General features: G+C 36.9%; 1 protein-coding gene across 2 annotated transcripts in view; it reads left to right on the top strand.

Moving 5' to 3' along the window:
* The window catches only part of KDM5A (lysine demethylase 5A), a 98,162-nt gene that overhangs the window by 26,662 nt on the left and 48,216 nt on the right, over positions 1 to 23,284 (top strand). For both annotated transcript variants that reach the window (XM_059683911.1, XM_059683910.1), the window contains exons 6-18: positions 400 to 505; positions 1,906 to 1,997; positions 2,610 to 2,768; positions 4,884 to 5,003; positions 5,898 to 6,056; positions 12,939 to 13,120; positions 14,944 to 15,106; positions 16,832 to 16,951; positions 18,470 to 18,664; positions 20,400 to 20,581; positions 20,943 to 21,067; positions 21,505 to 21,655; positions 23,003 to 23,117. In XM_059683911.1, the coding sequence (XP_059539894.1) occupies positions 400 to 505; positions 1,906 to 1,997; positions 2,610 to 2,768; positions 4,884 to 5,003; positions 5,898 to 6,056; positions 12,939 to 13,120; positions 14,944 to 15,106; positions 16,832 to 16,951; positions 18,470 to 18,664; positions 20,400 to 20,581; positions 20,943 to 21,067; positions 21,505 to 21,655; positions 23,003 to 23,117 (1,869 nt within the window). The remainder of the gene's footprint in view (positions 1 to 399; positions 506 to 1,905; positions 1,998 to 2,609; positions 2,769 to 4,883; positions 5,004 to 5,897; positions 6,057 to 12,938; positions 13,121 to 14,943; positions 15,107 to 16,831; positions 16,952 to 18,469; positions 18,665 to 20,399; positions 20,582 to 20,942; positions 21,068 to 21,504; positions 21,656 to 23,002; positions 23,118 to 23,284) is intronic.

The following is a 23,284-nucleotide window of genomic DNA, read 5'->3' as shown; positions in this document are numbered from 1 at the left end:
ACAACGTTTATATTCATCTGTTGGGATAGGCATTTTGCTTCCTAATCAGAGTTGGTGTTCTTAGCAAGTTAGAAGTGGGGTTTACTATGGAGTTATTATCTATATTATAACCAGTTATTACCACTACTGTCTGTCTCTGGACAGAACCTAATTGACAACTGTGCTTTTATGAAAGATAGATTTTCTTTTGTGGAAAGGAGTCTGGGTGTTGCATAGTGTTTTGATGATGAGTGCTTAACTGTTGTAATGAGGCAGTGATTGGAATTAGAGAAGAAATTAAATAATTTTTTTCTTCATTTTGAAGAGGACCTTGAAACTTTATTTCTTGGATAAGAAATAAATGTGTGAATCAGAATAGACAGAATAACTAGACTAACATGTCTCATTTTTTATTTTCAGTCAGAATCTGGAGATGTGAATAGAAACACAGAACTGAAGAAACTTCGAATTTTTGGGGCTGGGCCTAAGGTTGTGGGCCTGGCAATGGGAGCAAAAGATAAAGAAGGTAAAAACCTATTGTTTGGTCATGAAAAGAAATAAGGTATAACAGTGTGGTTATAGCAAGATTCAAATGATATTTGAATTGCAGTCTGCCTTGGGATTTTCCTAAGACTTGTAAACTTATAACTTGGTTCCTAGAGAAATCTTTTTTTGTGTCAGATCTTAAATTTAAGGTGTGAGGAGCCATATTAGGTTGAATTTTTATAATATTTTGGGAGAGAAATTTTCCTCCTCCATGTTTTAATATGTGGCACAGAGATTTATTGTAGTTTCTAAAGGCTAGTTTATGAGAGAATGGTGAAATTAATGGTTCTCACCTGGTGGTCTAAGTCTTGTAACTTTTAAATTCTAAGAGAAATAGAGGATTCTCTGGCCTTTAGTATCAAAAGATAGTGGGGAGAACTTATGACTTATATTCTAACTATAATTTTGATATTTTTCTGTAAGCCGTGATATATTATTACACTTCATTTAAATAAACTCTTTGAAGAAAGCCTGTTAATCTCAGCTTAGCATGTTTGAAACTTTTTTTTTTTTTTTTAAATATATTTTATTGATTTTTTACAGAGAGGAAGGGAGAGAGATAGAGAGTTAGAAACATCGATGAGAGAGAAACATCGATCAGCTGCCTCCTGCACATCTCCTACTGGGGATATGCCCGCAACCCAGATACATGCCCTTGACCGGAATCGAACCTGGGACCTTTCAGTCCGCAGGCCGACGCTCTATCCACTGAGCCAAACCGGTTTCGGCGAAACTTTTAATTAGTAAAATTACTAATACAAAGATCAAGTTCCATCTTTACCTGTAGGTACATGTTAGTTTTAAAACTCAATTTAACAAAGATGGCATTGGATCTATTTTTAATGTGTAAGAATTTAATGAAATACTATAATCACAAATCATATTAACTATACATTTTATGATATTATTAATTAACTCATAATTCAGATTGTGGACTGAACTCTGGAGGATCACTCTCAAAAAGTTCAGTGTGATAGGACAATACATGATAATGTTTTAAGAATTAAGCATTTTGATTATCTTTTCCATTCTTTTAACTATTGTATTACCTGGCAGTGATCATAAAACTAGTCTCAAATTAGTACTTATGAAGTATATGATAAATACTTCATATAGTCAGTATAGAATTAGTATTTAAGATCTCTGGAGTATGATTGCCTGGATTGGAATCCCAATCTGCCATTGACTGGCTGTGTGATTTTGGACAAGTTATGTAACTTCTTTGTACTTCAGATTCTTTATCTTCAGTGGGGGATAATAGTTTTTTACCTCATGGTGTTGTGAGATTTTAACTAATTTAAATAATTTTAAATAGTGTCTGGTCCAGAGTAAGCTCTCAACATTAGTTTTTGCTATTATTATATAACTTTTTATTTTAAGATGAGGTCTCCCGAAGACGAAAAGTTACCAACCGGTCAGACGCATTTAACATGCAAATGAGACAACGGAAAGGAACTCTCTCTGTTAACTTTGTAAGTGTTCTGAGATGTGTCAGGAGGGAAAGGATTAACTTTTATTTAGTTTTGCACTTTTTACCTTGCTCTAGTATCTTAGCATTCCATTTAGTTAATTAATTTGGTTAGAAGACTTAATGGTGAACCTGAGGTTGCATCTTTGGTTATGTAATGCTGATCTTACTTTGTTCCACATACATAGACTATTTCCGTAAGTCGTAGACTTGTGAGTAACTAAGTAAGAGAATGAGTATGAATCTGTAAGTCCTTGAGCTGTATTATAGACAGGGCTCAGTATTCCTTCTCTAACGGTATTTGTTTATAGGAAGGATGACATGGTATATTTTATTTCTATAAATTGACTTTCAAGTACCCTAGATATGTAGTCTTTTTTCTCCTTTATTCTAATAACTTAATATGCTCTTATTAACGTTCCCATAGAAGCTCTAAGGAAATTTAGGACATTTTATGAAAAGCTATTTAAGAACAATTATTTAAATATTCAGGATTTAAGTTGTATTTACTTTTTATTAGTATACATTATTTTGTTTCAATTAAGGAGTTCCTGGTAAAAATTTAATGTTAATTATTATGGAAAATAGACTTTTATTTTACTTCGTTTTTTAACAGGTTGATCTCTATGTTTGTATGTTTTGTGGTCGGGGAAATAATGAAGATAAATTGCTTTTGTGTGATGGATGTGATGACAGCTATCATACATTTTGTTTAATTCCCCCACTACCTGATGTGCCCAAAGGAGATTGGAGGTGTCCTAAATGCGTTGCTGAGGTACAATTTACAGATTCTTTTTAAACTAAGAACAATAACACATGCATACACACATATAGTAAACACATCCCCAAAAGCTTCTTCCATTCTGTTTTTGTTCTTTACTGTTTAAAATCACCAGAATTTTTAAAGAGAGATATTGAATGGAACTGTAAAAATTGTATTGTGACAGCTTGCTTTTCAGAGTTTTTTTTCTGACTATGGTTCAACAGTTCTGTTTATTACTGCAGATGAATGAAACTTTTGCTCAGAATTTTCATATTCCTAGAAAACAATAAAAATAAAGGCTGTAGGTTATTTTGTTTTCTTTTTTATTTTATTTTGTGTGTTTTTTTATTTTAATCTTTATTGTTGAAAGTATTACATAGGTCCCCTTTTTCCCTCATTGACCCCTTCTAGTCTGCCCTCATCCCTCGCCCCAGGCCTTCACCACCCTATTATCTGTGTCCATGGGTTATACATATATGCATACAAGTTCTTTGGTTGACCTCTTCCCACCCACTCACCCACCCACTCTGAGATTCCACAGTCTATTCCAGTGATGGTGAACCTATGAACCAATTAATTAACTTTGCATTTCAAAACCAATTCACCTCTGACACGCGAACTCATTATATGCCTGAATATAAGTCCTTCGGTTGATCTCTTAATCCGCCCCCCCCCAAGCCCTCCCCAGGCTTCCCACTGTAGTTTGACAGTCTGTTCAATGTTGCTCTGCCTCTGCATCTACCCCTGTTCATCAGTCTATACTGGTCCCCATTATCTGTCCCAACCTCACTGGAGCAGTCCCAACCTCACCGGGGCCGTCTCAGCCTCACCGGGGCCGTTTCAACCTCACTGGGTCCGTCCCTACCTCACCGGGGCCATTTCAACCTCACCGGGGCCATCCCGACCTCACCGGGGCCGATTCAACCTCACTGGGGCCGTCTCGACCTCCCCGGGGCTGCTTCAACCTCCCCGGGGCCATCCTGACCTCACTGAGGCTGTTTCAACCTCACCGGGGCCGTCCCGACCTCACTGAGGCCGTTTCAACCTCACCGGGGCCGTCCTGACCTCACTGGGGCCGCCGTTTCAACCTATTTTTCTTTTTTTTAAAATATATTTTATTGATTTTTCACAGAGAGGAAGGGAGAGAGATAGAGTTAGAAACATCGATGAGAGAGAAACATCGATCAGCTGCCTCTTGCACATCCCCCACCGGGGATGTGCCCGCAACCCAGGTACATGCCTTTGACCGGAATCGAACCCGGGACCTCTCAGTCCGCAGGCTGATGCTCTATCCACTGAGCCAAACCGGTTTTGGCTATTTTTCTTTTTTTAATTAAAAAACAACAACACACCAGACATGAAACTCTAAAACTTAGGTATTATGCATTCAGTTTTCATGCTACCAAATAAACTATTAGCTTGTTTAAATTTTGATTTGATTGTATAAATTATTCATATTGGAAGATTATATTGATGTCATTGTCATGAAATGCTTAGTCTGTTTACTTATTTTAACAAAATATGATAGCATATTGAAGGAAAGGAGTTGGCTGGGTATATCTAGATGCATTCAGAGGTCTTTTATGGCCTTTGAATTATTACTTATTCATCTCAAATAGGTTAGATGGTTCAGAAGCAATTCTACGCTGAGTATTTGTGTGAAGATATTTGTAATGGTGATTGATAGTTGAAAAAAACATTCTAGCTAGATATTCTAGCAATCCAGTGGATACACCTTTATCCATCATCTCTCCTTCCTCCATGAACATTTATATACTCTACAGCGAGATGCACTAATATACTGAGAATTATAGGCATTCCTAGGCTTGATGCAGATGAGTAGTCCTATTGTTGTTTGTCATAGTGCCAGAGCTTAATGCCAACTCCAAAGTTTAAATGTGTCTTATTACCACTTTCCTACTGGAAGACTGCGAAAAGTGCAGGTGAGGTTCTATCTAGAACATTATCTCCTAATTCCATATCGAAAGTAATTAACACTTGTTTTGTTTCGGTTGATTGGATTAGCTTTACCTAGGGAAATGATCAAAGAAGGTAGTATCTGAGAACCATAATACTTTGTTCAGTTCTGTTTCAGTGAGTTAATCTTAGATATTTTTTTCTTCCCAGGAATGTAATAAACCTCGAGAAGCCTTTGGATTTGAACAAGCTGTACGAGAGTATACACTTCAGAGCTTTGGAGAGATGGCAGATAATTTTAAGTCTGACTATTTCAATATGCCAGTCCATGTGAGTATATTTTGTCAGTTGGGAAGGTATGAAGTCCAAAGCTTTTGGTTTGCTTTCTAGTTATGTTATTTTGTAGAAAACAGGGACAGCATGTAAAAGATGATAGACCACCACATCTAAAGACTAGGGGCCTGGCATCTGTTTCAGTTTCTTTCACTCACTAATGTGGCAGTGTTAAGAAAAATACTTTGATCTTCAAATGGTTTACTAGCCCTCTGTGAGTAATCCTTATAGAAAAGCATGAAGTATGTGGTAGTTGCTGCTTTTGTTTAGTTATTTGTAATATAAGCTTTGCTTCTTTTCCTAGGGAATCTTGGACTTTTTAAAAAAATGTTATAATTGATTTTTAGAGAGAGAGGAAGGGAGAGAGATAGAGAGAAGAAACATCAATGCTGCCTCCTTGCATGAGCGCCCCCCCTCTCCCCCCGGGGATCGAGGCTGCAACCCAGGCCTGTACCCTGACTGGGAATTGAACTGTGACCTCTTGGTTCCTGAGTTGATGCTCAACCAGTGAACCACATTGGCCAGGTGGGATCTTGGGCTTTTGAAAATCCCTATAAAAAAAAAATTTGCCAAAGCTCTTAAAATTAAGCCTTGATTTTTGTGTTTCCTTTTTCCTCTTTGATGGCCTAGGTCTTTAGTCTTCTTAGTTAGGAAGCAGCTTGCAAAAAAAGGCAGTTCGAGTTCACTATGTTTTTCTGGACACTTAAGTTGTCTTTTGTTTTTCCCTATCCTCAGTGGAAAAGGCTAGGACCCAGTGTTTTTAGCTCTGGGACACAATAAGGTTGTCTATTTTATCATGGGTTTGTGTTAAACTTGACCTGTGTATTAATGTTATAGTGTATTCTGGTTATAGCGAGTTAGTAATATATAATTTTTGTTTTCCTTGTGTAGATGGTTCCCACAGAACTAGTAGAAAAGGAATTTTGGCGGCTGGTGAGCAGCATTGAAGAAGATGTTATTGTAGAGTATGGAGCTGATATTTCCTCAAAAGACTTTGGAAGTGGATTTCCTGTGAAGGATGGTCGGAGAAAGATGCTGCCAGAAGAAGAGGTGCATAACAGATAGTAGTCTAAATTTCTCCTCACCCCTAGCTGATTAATTCTTTGCATAGTAGAAAACTAGCTTTCTCATTAATCATAAGGGACCATGTTTGTTTAAAATATTAAATATGTAAGATTTGGACAATATACTCCAGTTAAAAAAAATTCAAAGTACCTTTAAATTTTAATTAACTTTGCATTTCAAAACCAATTTAAATGCATGGGTTAGGATTTATGGCTGGCCCGTCCCCTGAGTCTCATAGTGCTCATGCCAGAGCAAATCTGGCCTTCAACCATGACCTGACCTTTGCCCGTAGGCTGCTTCTACACAGTAGAAGAAATAAAAATAAAAACCAATTCAACTAGTTTAAAACTTCAACCCCATTTAAATAATTTTACCTTTCTGTTTGAAAATCTAGATGGTGATTTAAGATTTTTAAAAAAATATATTTCATAGATAGGTCTGCTATTTAGTTTCCTTCAACACCTGAGGAGATAGGATTTCAAATATGCATTTAAATTATAACATAATAAAGTCCCATCACATAGGAGATGACCTCTATGTAGAAAGCTGAATTAAGATGATCATTTATTTCCTTTTCTCTCTACTTTTGTCCTTGTCACTTTCCCTCTGTAATTGGCAGTAAGTAAAAGTTTTATCTCCTATTAAAAGAGTTATACAGAGTTTTTTAAGTTACATCGTGCAGAAGGATTTACAATGAAAAGTGTAGTTCAGCTCTCTCTCTGTGTTTAAAATATATTTTTATTGATTTCATAGAGGAAAGGAGAGGGAGAAAGAGATAGAAATGTCAATGTTGAAAGAGAATCATTGATCAGCTGTCTCCTGCATGTGTGCGTCCCCCCCCCCCCCCCGCCCCCCGCCCCCCGCCCCTCGTCCCCCACGGGATCGAGCCCACAACCGGAGCATGTGCCCTGACCGGGAATAGAACCGTGACCTCCTGGTTCATAGGATGAAGCTCAGCCACTGAGCCATAACAGGCCACTTCAGCTCTCTTATACTATTTACATGGTATATCTTTTATTTCTTTTATTTTAAGCCATCTTTCTTGTAGCCAGCATGTGATTGGATCTTGAAATCTAGTCTGATGTGGTCTTTTTATTGTGGAGTGTTTAATCCATTTTACATTTAATGTAATTATTGACATGGTTTTTTTTTTTTTAATTATTTTTTTCACTTTTTTAATATATATTTTTTCTTTATTGATTAAGGTATTACATATGTGTCCTTATCCCCCCCACTGCCCCCCAGACGCCCCTTGCTCATGCCCTCACCCCCCCCACCCCCCCCAGTGTCTGTGTCCATTGGTTATGCTTATATGCATGAATACAAGTCCTTTGGATGATCTCTTCCCCTTCCCCCCACCCTCCCCTGCCTTCCCTCTGAGTTTTGATGGTCTGATGGATGATTCTCTGACTCTGGATCTGTTTTTATTCATCAGTTTATGTTGTTCATTATATTCCACAAATGAGTGACATCATGTGATATTTATCTTTCTCTGACTGGCTTATTTTGCTTAGCATAATGCTCTCTACGTCCATCCATGCTGTTGCAAATGGTAGGAATTCCTTCCTTTTTACAGCAGCGTAGTATTCCATTGTATAGATGTACCACCATTTTTTAATACACTCATCTGCTGATGGGCACTTAGGCTGTTTCCAAATCTTAGCTATTGTAAATTTTGCTGCTGTGAACATAGGGGTGCATATATCCTTTCTGATTGGTGTTTCTGTTTTCTTGGGATATATTCCTAGAAGTGGGTTCACTGGGTCAAATGGGAGTTTCATTTTTAGTTTTTTGAGGAAACTCCATACTGTTCTCCATAGTGGCTGCATCAGTCTGCATTCCCATCAGCAGTATACGACGGTTCCTTTTTCTCTGCATCCTCGCCAGCACTTGTCCTTTGTTGACTTGTTGATGATAGCCATTCCGACAGGTGTGAGATGGTACCTCATTGTTGTTTTGATTTGCATCTCTCGGATGATTAGTGACCTCAAGCATGTTTTCATATGTCTCTTGGCCTTCTATATGTCCTCTTTTGAAAAGTGTTTATTTAGGTCCTTTGCCCATTTTTTGATTGGATTGTTTATCTTCCTTTTGTTAAGTTGTATGAGCTCCCTGTAAATGTATGTATGACATTAAACCCTTACCAGAGATAACACTGGCAAATATGTTCTCCCATGCAGTGGGCTTTCTTGTTGTTTTGGACATGGTTTATTTATGGTCTGCCATCTTGCTACTTTCTATGTCTGCTGTCTTTTTGTTCCTGTTTCTCCTTTATGATTATTTTTGTGTTGAGCAGATATTTTTCATAATACCATTTTAATTCCTTTGGGGTTTTTTTGGCTATATATTTTGAGTTACTGATTCTAAGAATTACAATATGTAGCTTTTTTTTTCTTTTTAAACTTTGACACTGTACATCTTTAACTTATCACAACCTACTTCATGTTCATATTGACTTAATTCTGATAAATATAGCAACTTTGAAACAGTGTCTCTTCATTTCCTGCTCTCTTTTGTGTGTTGTATATTGTATGTACGTAGTGTATAAACACAACACAGCAATATAATTATTGCTTTAAACAACCTTTCTTTTTTAAAGTAAGAGAAGAAATACGCTTCTTTACATATCTACTGAGATATTTACTATTTCTGGTTCTCTTCATTCATTCATTCATTTTTTAAAAAAGACTTTTTTATTGATTTTTTTTTAGAGAGAGAGAGAGAGAAACATCATTCAGATGCTTCTTGCACACCCCCCTGTTGAGGATTGAGCCCGCAACTTAAGCATGTGCCCTGACCAGGAATCAAACCAACTTTTCTGTGCATGGGACGATCCCCAACTAACTGAGCCACACCAGCCAGGACTCTTCATTCTTGTAGATCAAAGTTACTGTTTGGAGTCATTTGCTTCTGACCTGGAGGACTACATTTATTTATAGTGCAGGTCTGCTAGCAATGAATTCTTGTAGTCTTTGCTTATCTGGGAATGTTTTTATTGAGTCTTCTTTTGTTTTTCAAGAGCAAATGCTTTTCAATTTGTTTTTGCCTTTGGTCAATTTCTAGTTCTTTGAAATGCTTATTTTGATAATTTTCTCCAAATTTATCCTTATTTTCTGTGACGAGGAATTGGGCCAACCCCTTCTGAAAGTCTTTTACAATTAAAAAGTTTCCGTCCCACCCAAATTTACAATTTGACAGAGGAAGATTCTATTTCATCTTCTACTATATCCTTCCAGATATAGTATATCTATACAAGCAGTTATATATCATGCATATATAATTACACATTCCTTTAAAACAGAACTGGGAGTATATTACTTACAAGATTCTGTACCTGGTAAGAATTCTGTTTTTGTGTTGAAGGTTAGAATAAGAGAACCCATTTATCACAAAAGGATTGTAAGGACTTATTAGAAAAATGTGTATAAAATCTTCAGATTTTTTATACTTATATTTATGTCAGTTTGTTACTCTCCTCTGAAAGTTACTCTACTAGAATAATAGATAGATAACTACTAGTATTTCACCAGGAATTGTACATTTGTGTTAAACTTCTGTATGAGTTATCCTTTTGATATCTAATAGCATGCGTCCCTGGTGTCATAGCTTAGTGGAAAAATACTTTTGAAGTTAATACATTTGTCTTATGAATACAGTGTGTTCTATAAACAGGGCTTCTGAGGAATAAAGATAGCATAGAACTTAAAACCTTGGGAATATTGTTTTCTTCTTATCCTCATTCCATATTAAATCATTGAATCCTGTTAATTCATTTTTCATTATTTTTTATAGGATTGGCCTCTTTTCATTCCCACTACTACCATCCTTGTCTTGGTCATATCACATCATGTTGGGATGTTTGCCATGGTCTTACATCATGACCACTCGTGTTGGGGGTTCCCAAGACCCTCTCCAGGTTCAGTGATTTTCTAGGAAGACTCATGGCTATGATTTTTACAGTGAAAAGGGTACAAAGTATAATTAGTAAAGGGAAAAGATGTGTGGTCAAAGTCCAGAGAAAACCAGATATAAGCTTTCAAGAGTCCTCTCTCTTTTTTTTTAAATATATATATTTTATTGATTTTTTTACAGAGAGGAAGGGAGAGAGATAGAGAGTTAGAAACATCGATGAGAGAGAAACATCGATCAGCTGCCTCCTGCACATCTCCTACTGGGGATGTGCCCACAACCCAGGTACATGCCCTTGACCGGAATCGAACCCAGGACCCTTCAGTCTGCAGGCCGACGCTCCATCCACTGAGCCAAACCGGTTTCGGCAAGAGTCCTCTCTTAATGGAGTCACGCACTTATGCACTTAGTTACTTCAGTATCAGATTGACAAGGAGTGAAGTATTGCCTACCAGGAAGCTCATTAGAGAGTCAGTGCTCAGGGTTTTTATTGGGGGCTGCGAACTAGGCACCTTCTGCCTAACACATCCAAAAATTCCAGAACCCTGGAAGGAAAGCAAGTGTGTATAAACCACGTTGTAGGCCCTGTGAGTCACTTGATCAGTGTAGGGCAGTGATAGGCAAACTGTGGCTCGAGAGCCACATGCGGCTCTTTGGCCCCTTGAGTGTGGCTCTTCCACAAAATACCACGTGCAGGCACGCATGTACAGTGCGATTGAAACTTCATGGCCCATGCGCAGAAGTCGGAATTTTGTGGAAGAGCCACACTCAAGGGGCCAAAGAGCCGCATGTGGCTCATGAGCTGCAGTTTGCCGACCACTGGTGTAGGGGAACTGTTTACCATGCAAGTTTTCAGATGCCGACTGAGGGCCAACCTTTAAGCAAACCCTTTGAAGGAAAGCAGTTGTAGGCTTGCTATGTTAACTATTTTTTGATTACTGCTTTTTTCTGCAGGCTTTTTCATGTTTTAATTTTACTTAAAATTTTAAGATTTTGATATCTTTGGGAATTGATTATCTAAATCTGTCTACTTTTGTTTATATTGAAATTTTCTATAATCAAAAGTTTAAAAATGTTTAAAATGCATTGTTCCCCCTTTTGAATGTAAGATTAAATTCCAGGGATCTTAGTTTGAAACTTAAGACTAAAGACCCAATCTTTTTTCTAAGTCTTATTTCCTGTGTTACTGAGTATGACTATTCTACTGCCCTTTCATCAGCCAGACCAGTATATTTTGTCTACCTTCAAATCTTACCTATCCTTTCAAGTTCTACTCAGGTTTTTCATTTTCCATGAATTTTTCTTAACAATCCAAACCCATGATGGTAATATTTTATTGTCCTCTGAAGAACTATAGAATTTACTCTCTTGTCTGTATTTGGAGTTTAATATATTTGCCTTGTCTTGGAACTTTTGTATGTAGGCCTTGTCTTTTCAACTAGATTCATTATTTTTTCAGCCAACCAGCTAATCAACTAAAAACATATTGAACAGTATTTTGGAAAGCCTCTCTCTCTCTCTCTCTCTCTCTTTCTTTCTCTCTCTCTCTCTTTAAAGCATTTTGAGGGTAAGAATCATATCTCTTTATTATTTTTTATTGGAATTCTAGTTAAACCTATGTTGAATTTTCTTATTTTATCCTCTGTGTTTCTTTTTTTAAAAAAATAAGAATTTATTGATTTTAGAGAGAGAGGAAGAGAGAAGGAGAAACATTTAGTGAAACATCTTTTTGTTGCCTCCTGCAATGCTCCCTACTGGGGCTCGAGCCCCTTTGCCCCCCATGTGCCATGACCGGCTATCAAATCAGTGACCTTTTGGTGCATGGGACAATGCTCAACCAACTGAGCCACACTGACCAGGGCTTCTCTGACTCTTACTTACACTTTTATAGTTTTCATATCTATGTGCTGCATTATGGATGAAATCCTCAAATCTATTTAGTTTACAGATTTTCTCTTCAGCTTTGTCATTAGCTGTTTAACTTCTTACATTGAGGGTTTAATTTTTAAACCCTGTATTATAGAAAGTCTCAAATGTGTAAAAGTGAAGGTAATAATGCACTTCCTTCCTTCCATCCAGGTTCAGCAGTTATCAACCTTCCAGTGGAAGGCAATTGGATTCTGCTATCTGTTTCTATATTCAATTATTGCGATATCACATATCATATATCCTCTGGAAAACTCACACTACATTCCTTTTAGAATGATAGTGAAAAAGGCAAATAACATCTTAGAATTATTATGAAAATAGTTTGAGTTTGTGGATCCCCTGAAATAGTTTTGGGCTCCCTAGACCCTGCTTTGAGAACTGCTCTCCACTAGCATAAGAACTTTTAAGTCTTTACCTCATATGGCTTTAGGGTGGGTGTTTGAAACTCAGTGCCTAGTGCTTATATTCAGTTAGAAACTTCTATGAAAAGTCAGGTAACTGCTTTTTTTCATTCTGGCTTTGCTTCCTTTCTTTATGTCTGGAAACTAGAAATTATTTTTTTTCTATTGAATTTATCTATGAAACATGTTTTGTTATAATTTATCTAATAGTCAAATTCAGGGTTATGTATCTCATTATGTCCTCAATATCTGGTACCATTCTAAAAATGTGGTAGACATTTTGGGATGTTCTGCTACTTGGGGATAAAATAGTGACCTATTAAAATTAGTCTCACACCATTTTACTGGTAAGTTGGAGAGAGTAATAAAAAGCCTTATTTATTCAGAATGAACCAGAGGTATCTGAAATAATTAAGAGGAAATCTAAATACCACGTAGAGAGGAGATAGGATTAAATATTTAGGTATATCAGTTACATGTATGAGAGAGCAAAAAGCACAGATTCTGTGGAGGAGCTTACTGTAAATATAAAAGTTTTACTTTCTTTTTTGAATACTAGTACTCCCTTGAGATTTCTGTTGGCCACTGGTCATCTCTGATCTCTCATTTACATTTTTTTTCTTTATAGGAATACGCACTTTCTGGTTGGAACTTGAATAACATGCCTGTCCTAGAGCAGTCTGTTCTTGCACATATTAATGTAGACATCTCAGGTATGAAAGTACCATGGCTCTATGTGGGAATGTGTTTCTCTTCTTTTTGCTGGCACATTGAAGATCACTGGAGTTATTCCATCAATTATTTGCATTGGTATGTATAATCTTTGTTAACAGCATTCATACTTAGTAACCTTTTGAAGGTTTACTAATCTTAGATTATATTATTATGGAGAGCTGAATTTAAAAGTAGTTTTTATCAAAGTAGCGTCATAGCCCAGTTTGTTGGGCTTTCATCCTATGCATTGAAGATTGTCAGTTCGATATCTGTTCAGGGCACATGCCTGGGTTGTGGGTTCAATCCCTGGTAGGGGGCATGCAGGAAGCACCCAATCAATGTGTCTCTGTCTGTCCCTCTCTTTCTAAAAGAAAAATCAATAAAAAAATATATTTTTTTAAAATAGGATAATATATTAAAGAGAGAAATACTGTGGTCTGAGACACCTTCCCTTTTAAAGTATGTGCATGCCCAGGAGCTTAGAGTTTTAGACCAAATGATACTTGTTTGGTATACATGAAAATTACTTTGGCATATCTGTTGATATGCAAGGGAGGATGGTCAAAGTTTATATAAAGATCTGATTAAACCTTCCGTATTTCAAAATTTCAAGTGTTTTTTTCCTTTTTATATGACATTTTCTCTAGAAATGCCTGAGTTACATATATATTCATTAAGTTATTTTGTTGAATTTTTTGGTATCTTACCAACAGCTTACTTAGTTCCTTGTCCAGTACTATCTTAACTAAATGATATTTTTCTATTCATATCCAAACTACTACTTAGATCACACTTGCAGTGGAAAACTCAAGTGGTTTTCATGCTCTACTTTATCATTATTCTGTGTAATGTGATAGCTGCTAGCCACATGTGGCTGTTTAAATTAATTAAGATTAAGTAAAATAGCCGTGGCCGGTGTTGCTAAGGGGTTAGAGCATTGGCCTATGCACCGTTGGTCAAGGGCACTTGGGTTTTGGGTTCCCTCCCTGCTCCCCAGTTGGGATGGGTTGGGGTGCATGTGGGAGGCAACTGGTTGATGTGTCTCCCATATTGATGTTTCTCTTTCTTCCTCCATCCTTTTCTTTCACTGTCTCTAAAAAAAGGAATGGAAAAAATATCTTTTGGTGAGAATTAACAAACAAACAAAAAAGATTAAGTAAAATAAAAAATGTACTTCCTTAATTGCACTAACCACATTTCAGGTGCTTTATAGTCACGTGACTAGGGGCCCCTGTATTGGCCAGTACAGATATAGAATGTTTTCATTATCATAGTAAGTTCTATTAGAGATGGCACTGTGAATTGTATTGGGATTAAGAAATTGAGCTATTCTATAAATAGCATGAGTACTCTTAGAAAATTAAATCCATTTCCTAAGAGTACAACTTGGTATTATAAATGAACTCTAGTGTACTAAAGTCTAGTACATTAATGATGGCAAGTTTTTGGTCCTTAAGATTTATAGATAGAAGGTTTCAACAATTTCTAGCCTTATTTCCTTGGATAGTAAAGTTGAACTCAGTGAAGTTATGTAAAGGTATTCTAGAAAGCATTGACTTTTACTTTCATCATTATGGGAATAATTAGAGTGTTCAGTGGATCTGTGAATTGAGGTATGTCAGTATCCTTTGAAACAGTGTGTACTTCTCACATAGCATCTTTCCTGTTTGAAGATACTCTTTACTGATGCACCTTAAAGAGTTCATATGTTTTGGAATCACTTTTTTAACAGTGATAAGTGTGTATCTATTATGAACAATAAATAGTGCAGGTTTATGAGATGGTTGCCAGGATTCATGGCTTATAGTCTATGGCCATAAAATAAGACAGTTAATTATAATTTAGTGGATTTGAATCAGAGACCCTGGCCTCATTGGCACCGTGCTCTACCTGGCTAAACAGTTAATTTCTTTTGCTAGGGGGGAGCCAAAGACATGGTATGGTGTACCATCTCATGCTGCAGAACAACTGGAGGAGGTGATGAGGGAGCTGGCTCCTGAGTTATTTGAATCTCAGCCTGATCTTCTACATCAGTTAGTCACCATCATGAACCCCAATGTATTAATGGAGCATGGTGTACCTGTGAGTCTTTTTGTGTCTCCCTTTAGTATTTTAAATTTAAAGTTATTTTAGCTTTTGATCAGTAGAGTTGCAGTGCTTTGTTTTATAACTGGAAGTATAAGGTCATGTCATCCTCTGGCTAAATAAATTAGAATTTGTACTCTGAAGGGACCAACATCTATTAGATTGAGAAAAGGGTGTTTTAAAGTATTAATTATGCTTTATGTATAGCTATCTATTAAAATAGCTTTCTGTTCTCAGTAAACAATTGTATCTGGTTTTAGCAAAAATCTTATATTCTTTACTAGAGGCCCAGTGCATGAAATTCATGCATGGGTAGGGTCCCTAGGCCTGGCCAGCAATCAGGGTCAATCGGGGCCTTCTGGCTGCCGGCCAGGGCCTCCCTTCATTTTGCGCCATCCCCTGGTGGTCAGCACATGTCATAGTGAGCAATAGAACTCCTGGTCTCCTGGTCAAATTCCTGCGGGGACACTTTGCATATTAGCCTTATATCCTATATAATAAAAGGGTAATATGCAAATTGACCCTAACAGTGAACGACCGGGAACCACCAGTCACTATGATGCGCACTCACCACAAGGGGGCAGTCACTCAGTGCAGGAGCTGCCCCCTGGTGGTCAGTGCGTTTCCACAAGGGGAGCGCCGCTCAGCCAGAAGCTGGCTCATGGCTGGCCAGTACAGCAGCAGTGGCAGGACCTTCTCCTGCCTCCACAACAGCACTAAGGATGTCTGACTAAGGGCTCGGGCCTAAGCCGGCAGGTGGACATCCCCTGAGGTCTCCCGGACTGCCAGAGGGATGTCTGACTGCCAGCTTAGGCCTGATCCCCCCCCCCCCAGGGAGCCTTCAGTTGGACATCCCCCGAAGGGTCGCAGTCCGGGCTGAGGGGATAGCCCACCCCCGAGTGCATGAACTTTCGTGCATCGGGCCTCTAGTATATATAGATTATCCCTATTTAACCAAAGTTTAAATATTTTAAGTGGTAGTTCTAGTAACTAATGCTTATTCTTTTGGATATCATATTTCATATAAATATTTCACAGCTTTGTTTTCTACATGCTATGATTCTACTTTTCAACTTAGTTTTGAAAATTATTATTAAATTTAAGCTACTAGCACCTGATAAAGTATAAATTTGATAAGTTTGCTATATTCAGTCAAATATTCATCAAACCTTAATGAGACTAGATTAGTGGGAGTGTTACTTTGTCCTTATGAGTGAATTTATATTAGAATCTGGGGCTTTTAAAAAGATTACAGAATGAAGTGAGATTTAGAAAAACTGATTTTGGGGATATCTCCATATTTATATGAGATAATCAATTAGACCAGTTCCAAAAAATTATCCAAGAGTAGGAGGAAGTTCTATCCTTTACCTCTATTTACAGCACAAGAATAAAAGGAATTAAGTCCTCTTAAATGTAAAATTTTATCAAGTTACTGGAAACTAGTAGCTTAGTGAGAATAACATTTTCTCTTTGAGAATTTCTTTTGGCTGCTAATTTTTGTCATGAATTATTATAATTTTGTTATTAGTCACTGCTAGTACTTTAAGAAGGTGGAATTCTGGCTGCTTCTTAAACCTGATACTGTTTTCTAGTGTGTGTAGGTTAATTCTTTATTGTTTTCAATTTTAGAAAATGCTTCTGAAACTGACTGATCAAATCTGTCTCCCTTTTTTGCTGTTTTTATTTTGGTTTGTATCACTATTTTGAATTTGCATTTAGGTGTACAGGACCAATCAGTGTGCTGGAGAGTTTGTTGTGACGTTTCCTCGTGCCTATCATTCTGGATTTAATCAGGGCTACAACTTCGCTGAAGCTGTGAACTTCTGTACTGCTGACTGGGTCTGTTCTATAGCAAGTAGCTGTTGTACGTCTACTAACATCCCTGGAAAATGCATCTAGTTGCCATATTTCCTTAGGTGGGGAGGGGAGGGTTCATGAATATTTCAGTAGAGACTGGAGTGGCTGTGGTAATTTAGAAAGTTCAGTTAGAGTTTCCATTATGGTTTTTGGAAAATTTTCCATTTGGAAGATTTCATAGTTCTTATTTATTCATTATTTTCCCCATTCTGTTTTAATTTTAAATTGTCAGTTTATATTTTCTGAATTTCTCTTTTCTGAGAGAATATGGTTCCTTAAGTCTTTGCTTTCTCTGAGCACTTTGGGATTTTATAAAGATGACCAGATCTTCTTAAGAATTCTACCATATTTTCAGATATCTAATTCTATGTTTTTATTTTTAAATATCCCTTTATTATTTTCTTCTGGTGGACAATTTGGTGTTTTTATTCTCCCTGCCATTTAATGTTTCTTTATTCTCTTTCCTAAAAAATTATTTTAAAGAGTAACTATAATGTTGAGATCTCTATGGACTGAACTTCTTTGTAAATGATAATGCCAGTAATTGCTATCTTGTTTTTGTACAAGGTAATATAAAAAATATTCAGTTATAATTATGTCATGTTTGTTGGGGAAAGACTGCAAATTTATAATACAGTCTTTGACTTTGATTTTCTTAATGATGTTATTTTTCTATCACCTCTCAACATTTTGAAGGATATTCTTTAGTAATATTGGATCTTATACTTTTCTGTGGATACCTTAATTTATTAAATTTCATGATTAATCATTTTTGTTTTATTGGCTAGTGAATGAAATGATATAATGAACAATCTTATTTGATCTAATAATTTTAAAATTCTTTCTTATTAGGCTTAGGAAGCAGCAAGAACAAGACCAAATTTAGGACTTTGCCTTGGGTTTGAGCTCTACTTAAAAAATTACTAATACTTATTAACTGTTTATGATTTACTTACTCCTTGGTTAGGTGTAGGGTGGGCAATGGAGATGATTCAGAGATTAGTTAGAGATGGTTTCTGCCTTTAATTTGCTTTAAAAAATGTTTTTATTGATTTTAGGTGGGGGGGTGGAGAGAGAGAGGAAGGAATAGATAGAAACACCCAGGAGAGAGAAATATCATTGATCGGCTGCCTCCTGCAAGCCCCCTACTAGGGATTGAACCGTGACCTCCTGGTTCATGGGTTGACTCTTAACCACTGAGCTACACTGGCTGGGTTAATTTGCTTACTTTTATTGTTATTTGGCATTGAGCAGCTTTTTAAATTTCACTGGACCTATGTATGTAAAGATGCTAAAATTTACTTAATAAAATCACACATGTGAAATGATATACGTGAAGGCACTTGATACTCTTTAGAAGAAGGCTGTCATATAAATGTTCAAATGGAGTTTGTTATTCTGTCTTCTTTATAATAAAAAAGAGGATCTGGTGGGTAAATAGTGGTTCTGTTCTGGAATATGCTATAAGCAAGTAATTTATGAATCTTGTCTTGTTTTCAGTTGCCCATTGGGCGTCAGTGTGTCAATCATTACCGACGGCTAAGGCGCCATTGTGTCTTTTCACACGAGGAACTCATTTTCAAAATGGCAGCAGATCCAGAATGCTTAGATGTGGGGCTGGCTGCAATGGTGTGCAAAGAATTGACTCTGATGACTGAAGAAGAGACACGATTAAGAGAGTCTGTTGTACAAATGGTGAGCACATGTCCGGTACTTGATATTGTTTATGAAATAGAAAAAATTTGAACCTATAAAAAAGTATCGTTGCTGATCAAGTTCATCCTATCGTGTTGATGGCATATCCCAATGGAGATGGCTTCTTCCAACAAGACAGTGCGCCATGCCACGGTGTTCGTATTGTGCAGGAGTGGTTTCAAGAACATGAGGGAGACTTTACCTTGCTTAGGTGGCCCCCACAATCACCAGATCTCAATCCAATTGAGCATTTGTGGGACGAAATTAAAAGAGCCATCAGGCAGCTGGTTCCACAACCATCAAATCTCACAGGACTGGACAGTGCTATTCATCAGGCATGGTGTCAGATTCCTCACATCACCTTTCAACACCTCGTGGAGTCAGTGCCAAGAAGAATTGCCGCAGTATTGAAGGCAAAAGGTGGCCCAACCAAGTAGTGATGGGGTCGTCATAATAATCTGGCCACTCATAGTGTGTGTGTGTGTGTGTGTGTGTGTGTGTGTGTGTGTCCCATGTTCAAAGGCTGTTAAATCACATTATTTACCCATAACCTCAGAAAAAAAATCACTTCTACTGTCGTGGTAAACAACCTGCTTCCCTATTTATAATGGTCTGGCCCTCTAGCAACTTCAGTGTGAAATTATAGCTAATTTGCCTACAAATGTCAGGTGGTCTTAATAATCTGGTCACTCAGTGCATATTAAATGGAAGTCTTTATAAAATGCCACTTTAAATGTTTTTATTTTCTTAAACTGCATGCTGATTAACTTTCTTTTCTTTTTTCTTTTTATTTTTTATTGATATTAGAGAGAGAAGGGGAGAGAGAGAAAAACATCTCCCATCGATTGGTTGCCTCTTGTACATTTCCTCGGCTGGGAATCGAACCCACAATCTTCTGGTGCATGGGACACACTCTAGCCAACTGAGTCACACCGGCCAGGGTGATTAACTTTCTTTTTGCTACCTTTCTGAAGTAGATTACATTTTGATTTGCGCAGTTTAAGTAATTTTATACTTCTTTATCCTTGCATATGTTTGTACATATCAGCATTATTTTCAGATCGTAGATTATTAATGTATCTGGTTCAAAGACATATTGTCCATGGGGACAGTAATTTTTTCTTACTTTAAAGAGAACATAAACATATGGCTTTATGAGTTGTTACACGGTAAACTTTGTTGTTATCAATTCTGGTCAAGAAATAGAACTTTGTCAGACACTCAGAAGTATCTCCCAATTACAACTTCCCTGACTGTTTTGACCTTTGTAGTAATAACTTCCTTGCATTTTAAAAATAGTTGTATCAGTCAGTCAAATGTACATTCTTAGATACCAAGATTAAGTCCTGCTCACTTAAAAAAAATTACTAATGATTATTTTTAGAAAGTATTTTGATGAAGTGCCATTGTACCTCCCCACATTTATATCTTAAGTCAGAGATTTACCCATAGAAAAAAATTTAGGCACTGGCTGGTTGGCTTAGTTGTTTAGAGTGTTGTCCCAAGAATTCACCAAGGTTGTGGGTTTGATCCTTGGTCAGGGCACATGAGAATCAACCAATGAATGCATAAAAATGTGTAACGACAAATTGATGTTTCTCTCTCTCTCACCACCTCTCTTTCCTTTCCCCTATCTCAAATCAAAAGATAAAAATTAAAAAAATTTTTTGAAGTAGGTTCTTTGATGCTTGAAAGACTAGAAAGACTTGATCTTATGACATTAATTATATTTCAGGGTGTCCTGATGTCAGAAGAAGAAGTGTTTGAACTTGTTCCTGATGATGAGCGACAGTGTTCAGCATGCAAAACCACATGTTTTCTCTCTGCTCTCACGTGCTCCTGTAATCCTGAGCGGCTTGTGTGTTTGTACCATCCAACTGACCTGTGCTCCTGCCCCATGCAGAAGAAATGTCTTAGGTATCCAGAAGTTTCTCATTAAACTTCCATTACCCTCTTTTAAAACCAAGGATTAATGTTGCTCTTTTTGTAATTCCTTTCCCTGTGTCTGGGCTGGTAATTTCTTATCTATCTACCTTTCTGCTTGAGAACCAGTCCTTTAAAGTTGGCCCTAAACTTGGGCAACTAAAATTAGTTTCTTTATCAGGTGATTTCACATCTTTTTTATCTGTGGTTTCTCTGATTTCTCTTTATGTGTACCAAGACCCCATTCCTCTGGCCATTATACTTTACTTAAGCTGATTGTACTTAAAATTAAATTTACTTTCAAGTTGTTGGTTTTTGAAGTTTTTATTTCCATGTTGTTTTGTTTTGTTTTTAGATATCGCTACCCATTAGAGGACCTCCCTTCTCTGCTATATGGTGTGAAAGTCAGGGCACAGTCCTATGACACTTGGGTCAGTCGAGTTACTGAAGCATTATCTGCCAACTTCAACCACAAGAAAGGTTACACTGAAATTGTCATTTTGAAAGAGGCCTTTTTTAATGTGTTTTTCCTTCATTAAGCAAAAATCCTAGGCTTTGTTTGAGATTTGAGACTAATGGGTTGGTTGATTATAGTCTTAATTTTCTGTTTGAGAATCTTTAAGTGAAAAAGTTGATCTAAAATGGGATAGATGACTAACTTGCAGTAGATACATGTTTTGAAGAGCCATTGTTACCAGTAGACCTAACATTAAAGGTTTATTGAGAAAGAAAAATTGCCTTACCTGAGAGACATTATAAGAATTAGGAATGTGCTTTTATTGCATTAGTGATGTTCTCTCACAGCTGTAGTAGGTTTTTGCTATTAGGTTGATGATTCACTTGAGAGAGGTTAAGATTTACAAGTCACTTTTTATGTCTATGGTCACAGTATATGGCTTTTTTATTTATTTTTACAGATTTGATTGAATTACGAGTAATGCTGGAAGATGCTGAGGATAGGAAATACCCAGAGAATGATCTCTTTAGAAAACTTAGGGATGCTGTAAAAGAGGCTGAGACCTGTGCTTCTGTGGCTCAACTGCTTCTAAGCAAAAAGCAGAAACACAGGTAAGACTAAGCAGAGTTGAATTCTTTAATGGTTTCCTTTTTTTTTTCTTCCCAGAGTAAAAGCCAAAATGTCAACTTGCTTTTGAGGTTCCTCATCAGCTTTGACCTCTTCTGTCCATGTCCCTCTCTCCTCCAATAATGCCCTAATCTTATGTCCTACTACTTCCTTTCTTGCTTGCTTCATTTTGCAACCCTCTTCCATTTACTGTTCATACACACCTGAAGTGTTCCTGCTTAGTGCCTTCACACCTGTCTTCACTCTGTTTTGAGTTCTCTTCCCCTGATATCCAGATGTCTTGTCTCCATACTTCTTTCAAATCTTTTTCAGATGTCACATTCTTGTAGAGGCCTTCTCTGACAGCCCTTTATAAAATTGCAACCTTCTTATGCTTCTGCTTTATTTTTCTCCTAGCCCTGTCACCTCCTGATACACTAATTTTCTTATTGTATTTATTGTCTATCACCTTTCATTCCCAACTAGAATGCATGTTTTTTCATTGCTATATATTTTTTCATTGCTATATTTCTTGTGCTTAGAACAATGCCTGACACATAGTAGCTGTGCAATAAATATTTGTATGTAAGTAAATAAATAATACGATAGGCTGAAGGCAGATGGCAGCAAAGGGTAACCTTGTGGGATTCAGTGGAAGCTTGTTATTTAGGTGCACAAAAGCATTTGCCCTTGATTTAGTGTAATTCATATGTGTTACATTTCCTGTAGTGTTTCATATTCATTCTAACACATTCTTTGTGTCTGAATGGTTTTCTCTGTAGCAATTTACATTGGGTTTTAAATTATTGTGCACCTTTTCTCTACCATTTTATCAGAAAACCTTTCTTAGAGACATTGATCAGCAGATCTTCACTTTGCAACCCTCTTGGGTCACTGACTCCCTTAGAAAATCTGGTGAAAGCTTAGGAGCCCCCCTCTCCTTTTTTTTTTTTTTAAAGAAAATATACACACAAAATTGTGAATGAGCTTCAGAGGGTTTATTGTTTCCTAAGCCAGGTAAATTGCCCTTGTTCCTCATCTTAAGCTTCTTGAGATAGAGGATTTGGTTTTATCAGTGAACTAATATTTTACTGTGAAGAACTTATTGAATGTTTAAAATATTTAGTACTTGTAAGATTGGAGGAACTAGAACTTGGAGAGTTGAATCTTTGAGCCATTAACTATAGAGCTAAAAAACCTAATTTGGAAGTGATCATCACCATTGCAAGTGGAATCATCAAACATAGTATTCTGGGATTGCTTGGGTGAGAATTATAAAGAGATTTGAGGCCCTTTTGATATCAGAATAACTGAATTTTTCTTACTTATGTCTTTATATTATTTTACATCAGACAGAGCCCTGATTGTGGGAGGACTCGGACCAAACTGACCGTGGAAGAATTGAAGGCCTTTGTCCAACAACTTTTTAGTCTTCCATGTGTCATCAGCCAAGCTCGACAAGTAAAGGTGAAATATTACATTCTTTAATTGGGTAATATCTTTTGTAGTATGGGCTACAATTTTGGGTAAACAGAATAGTGTGTCTAGACTAGTTTTTTGTTCTCTTTTCTTACATAAGTGCTGCTATTTAAGTTTTTTTTAGTGGGCAGTAAGGATGTCTTGGTTTCATTCTT

The sequence above is a fragment of the Myotis daubentonii genome, chromosome 2, assembly GCF_963259705.1.
Source record: "Myotis daubentonii chromosome 2, mMyoDau2.1, whole genome shotgun sequence".
In the NCBI taxonomy this organism is placed as follows: Eukaryota; Metazoa; Chordata; class Mammalia; order Chiroptera; family Vespertilionidae; genus Myotis; species Myotis daubentonii.
Note: the sequence above shows the minus strand (reverse complement) of the source record. Positions and strands in the feature narration are given on the sequence as shown.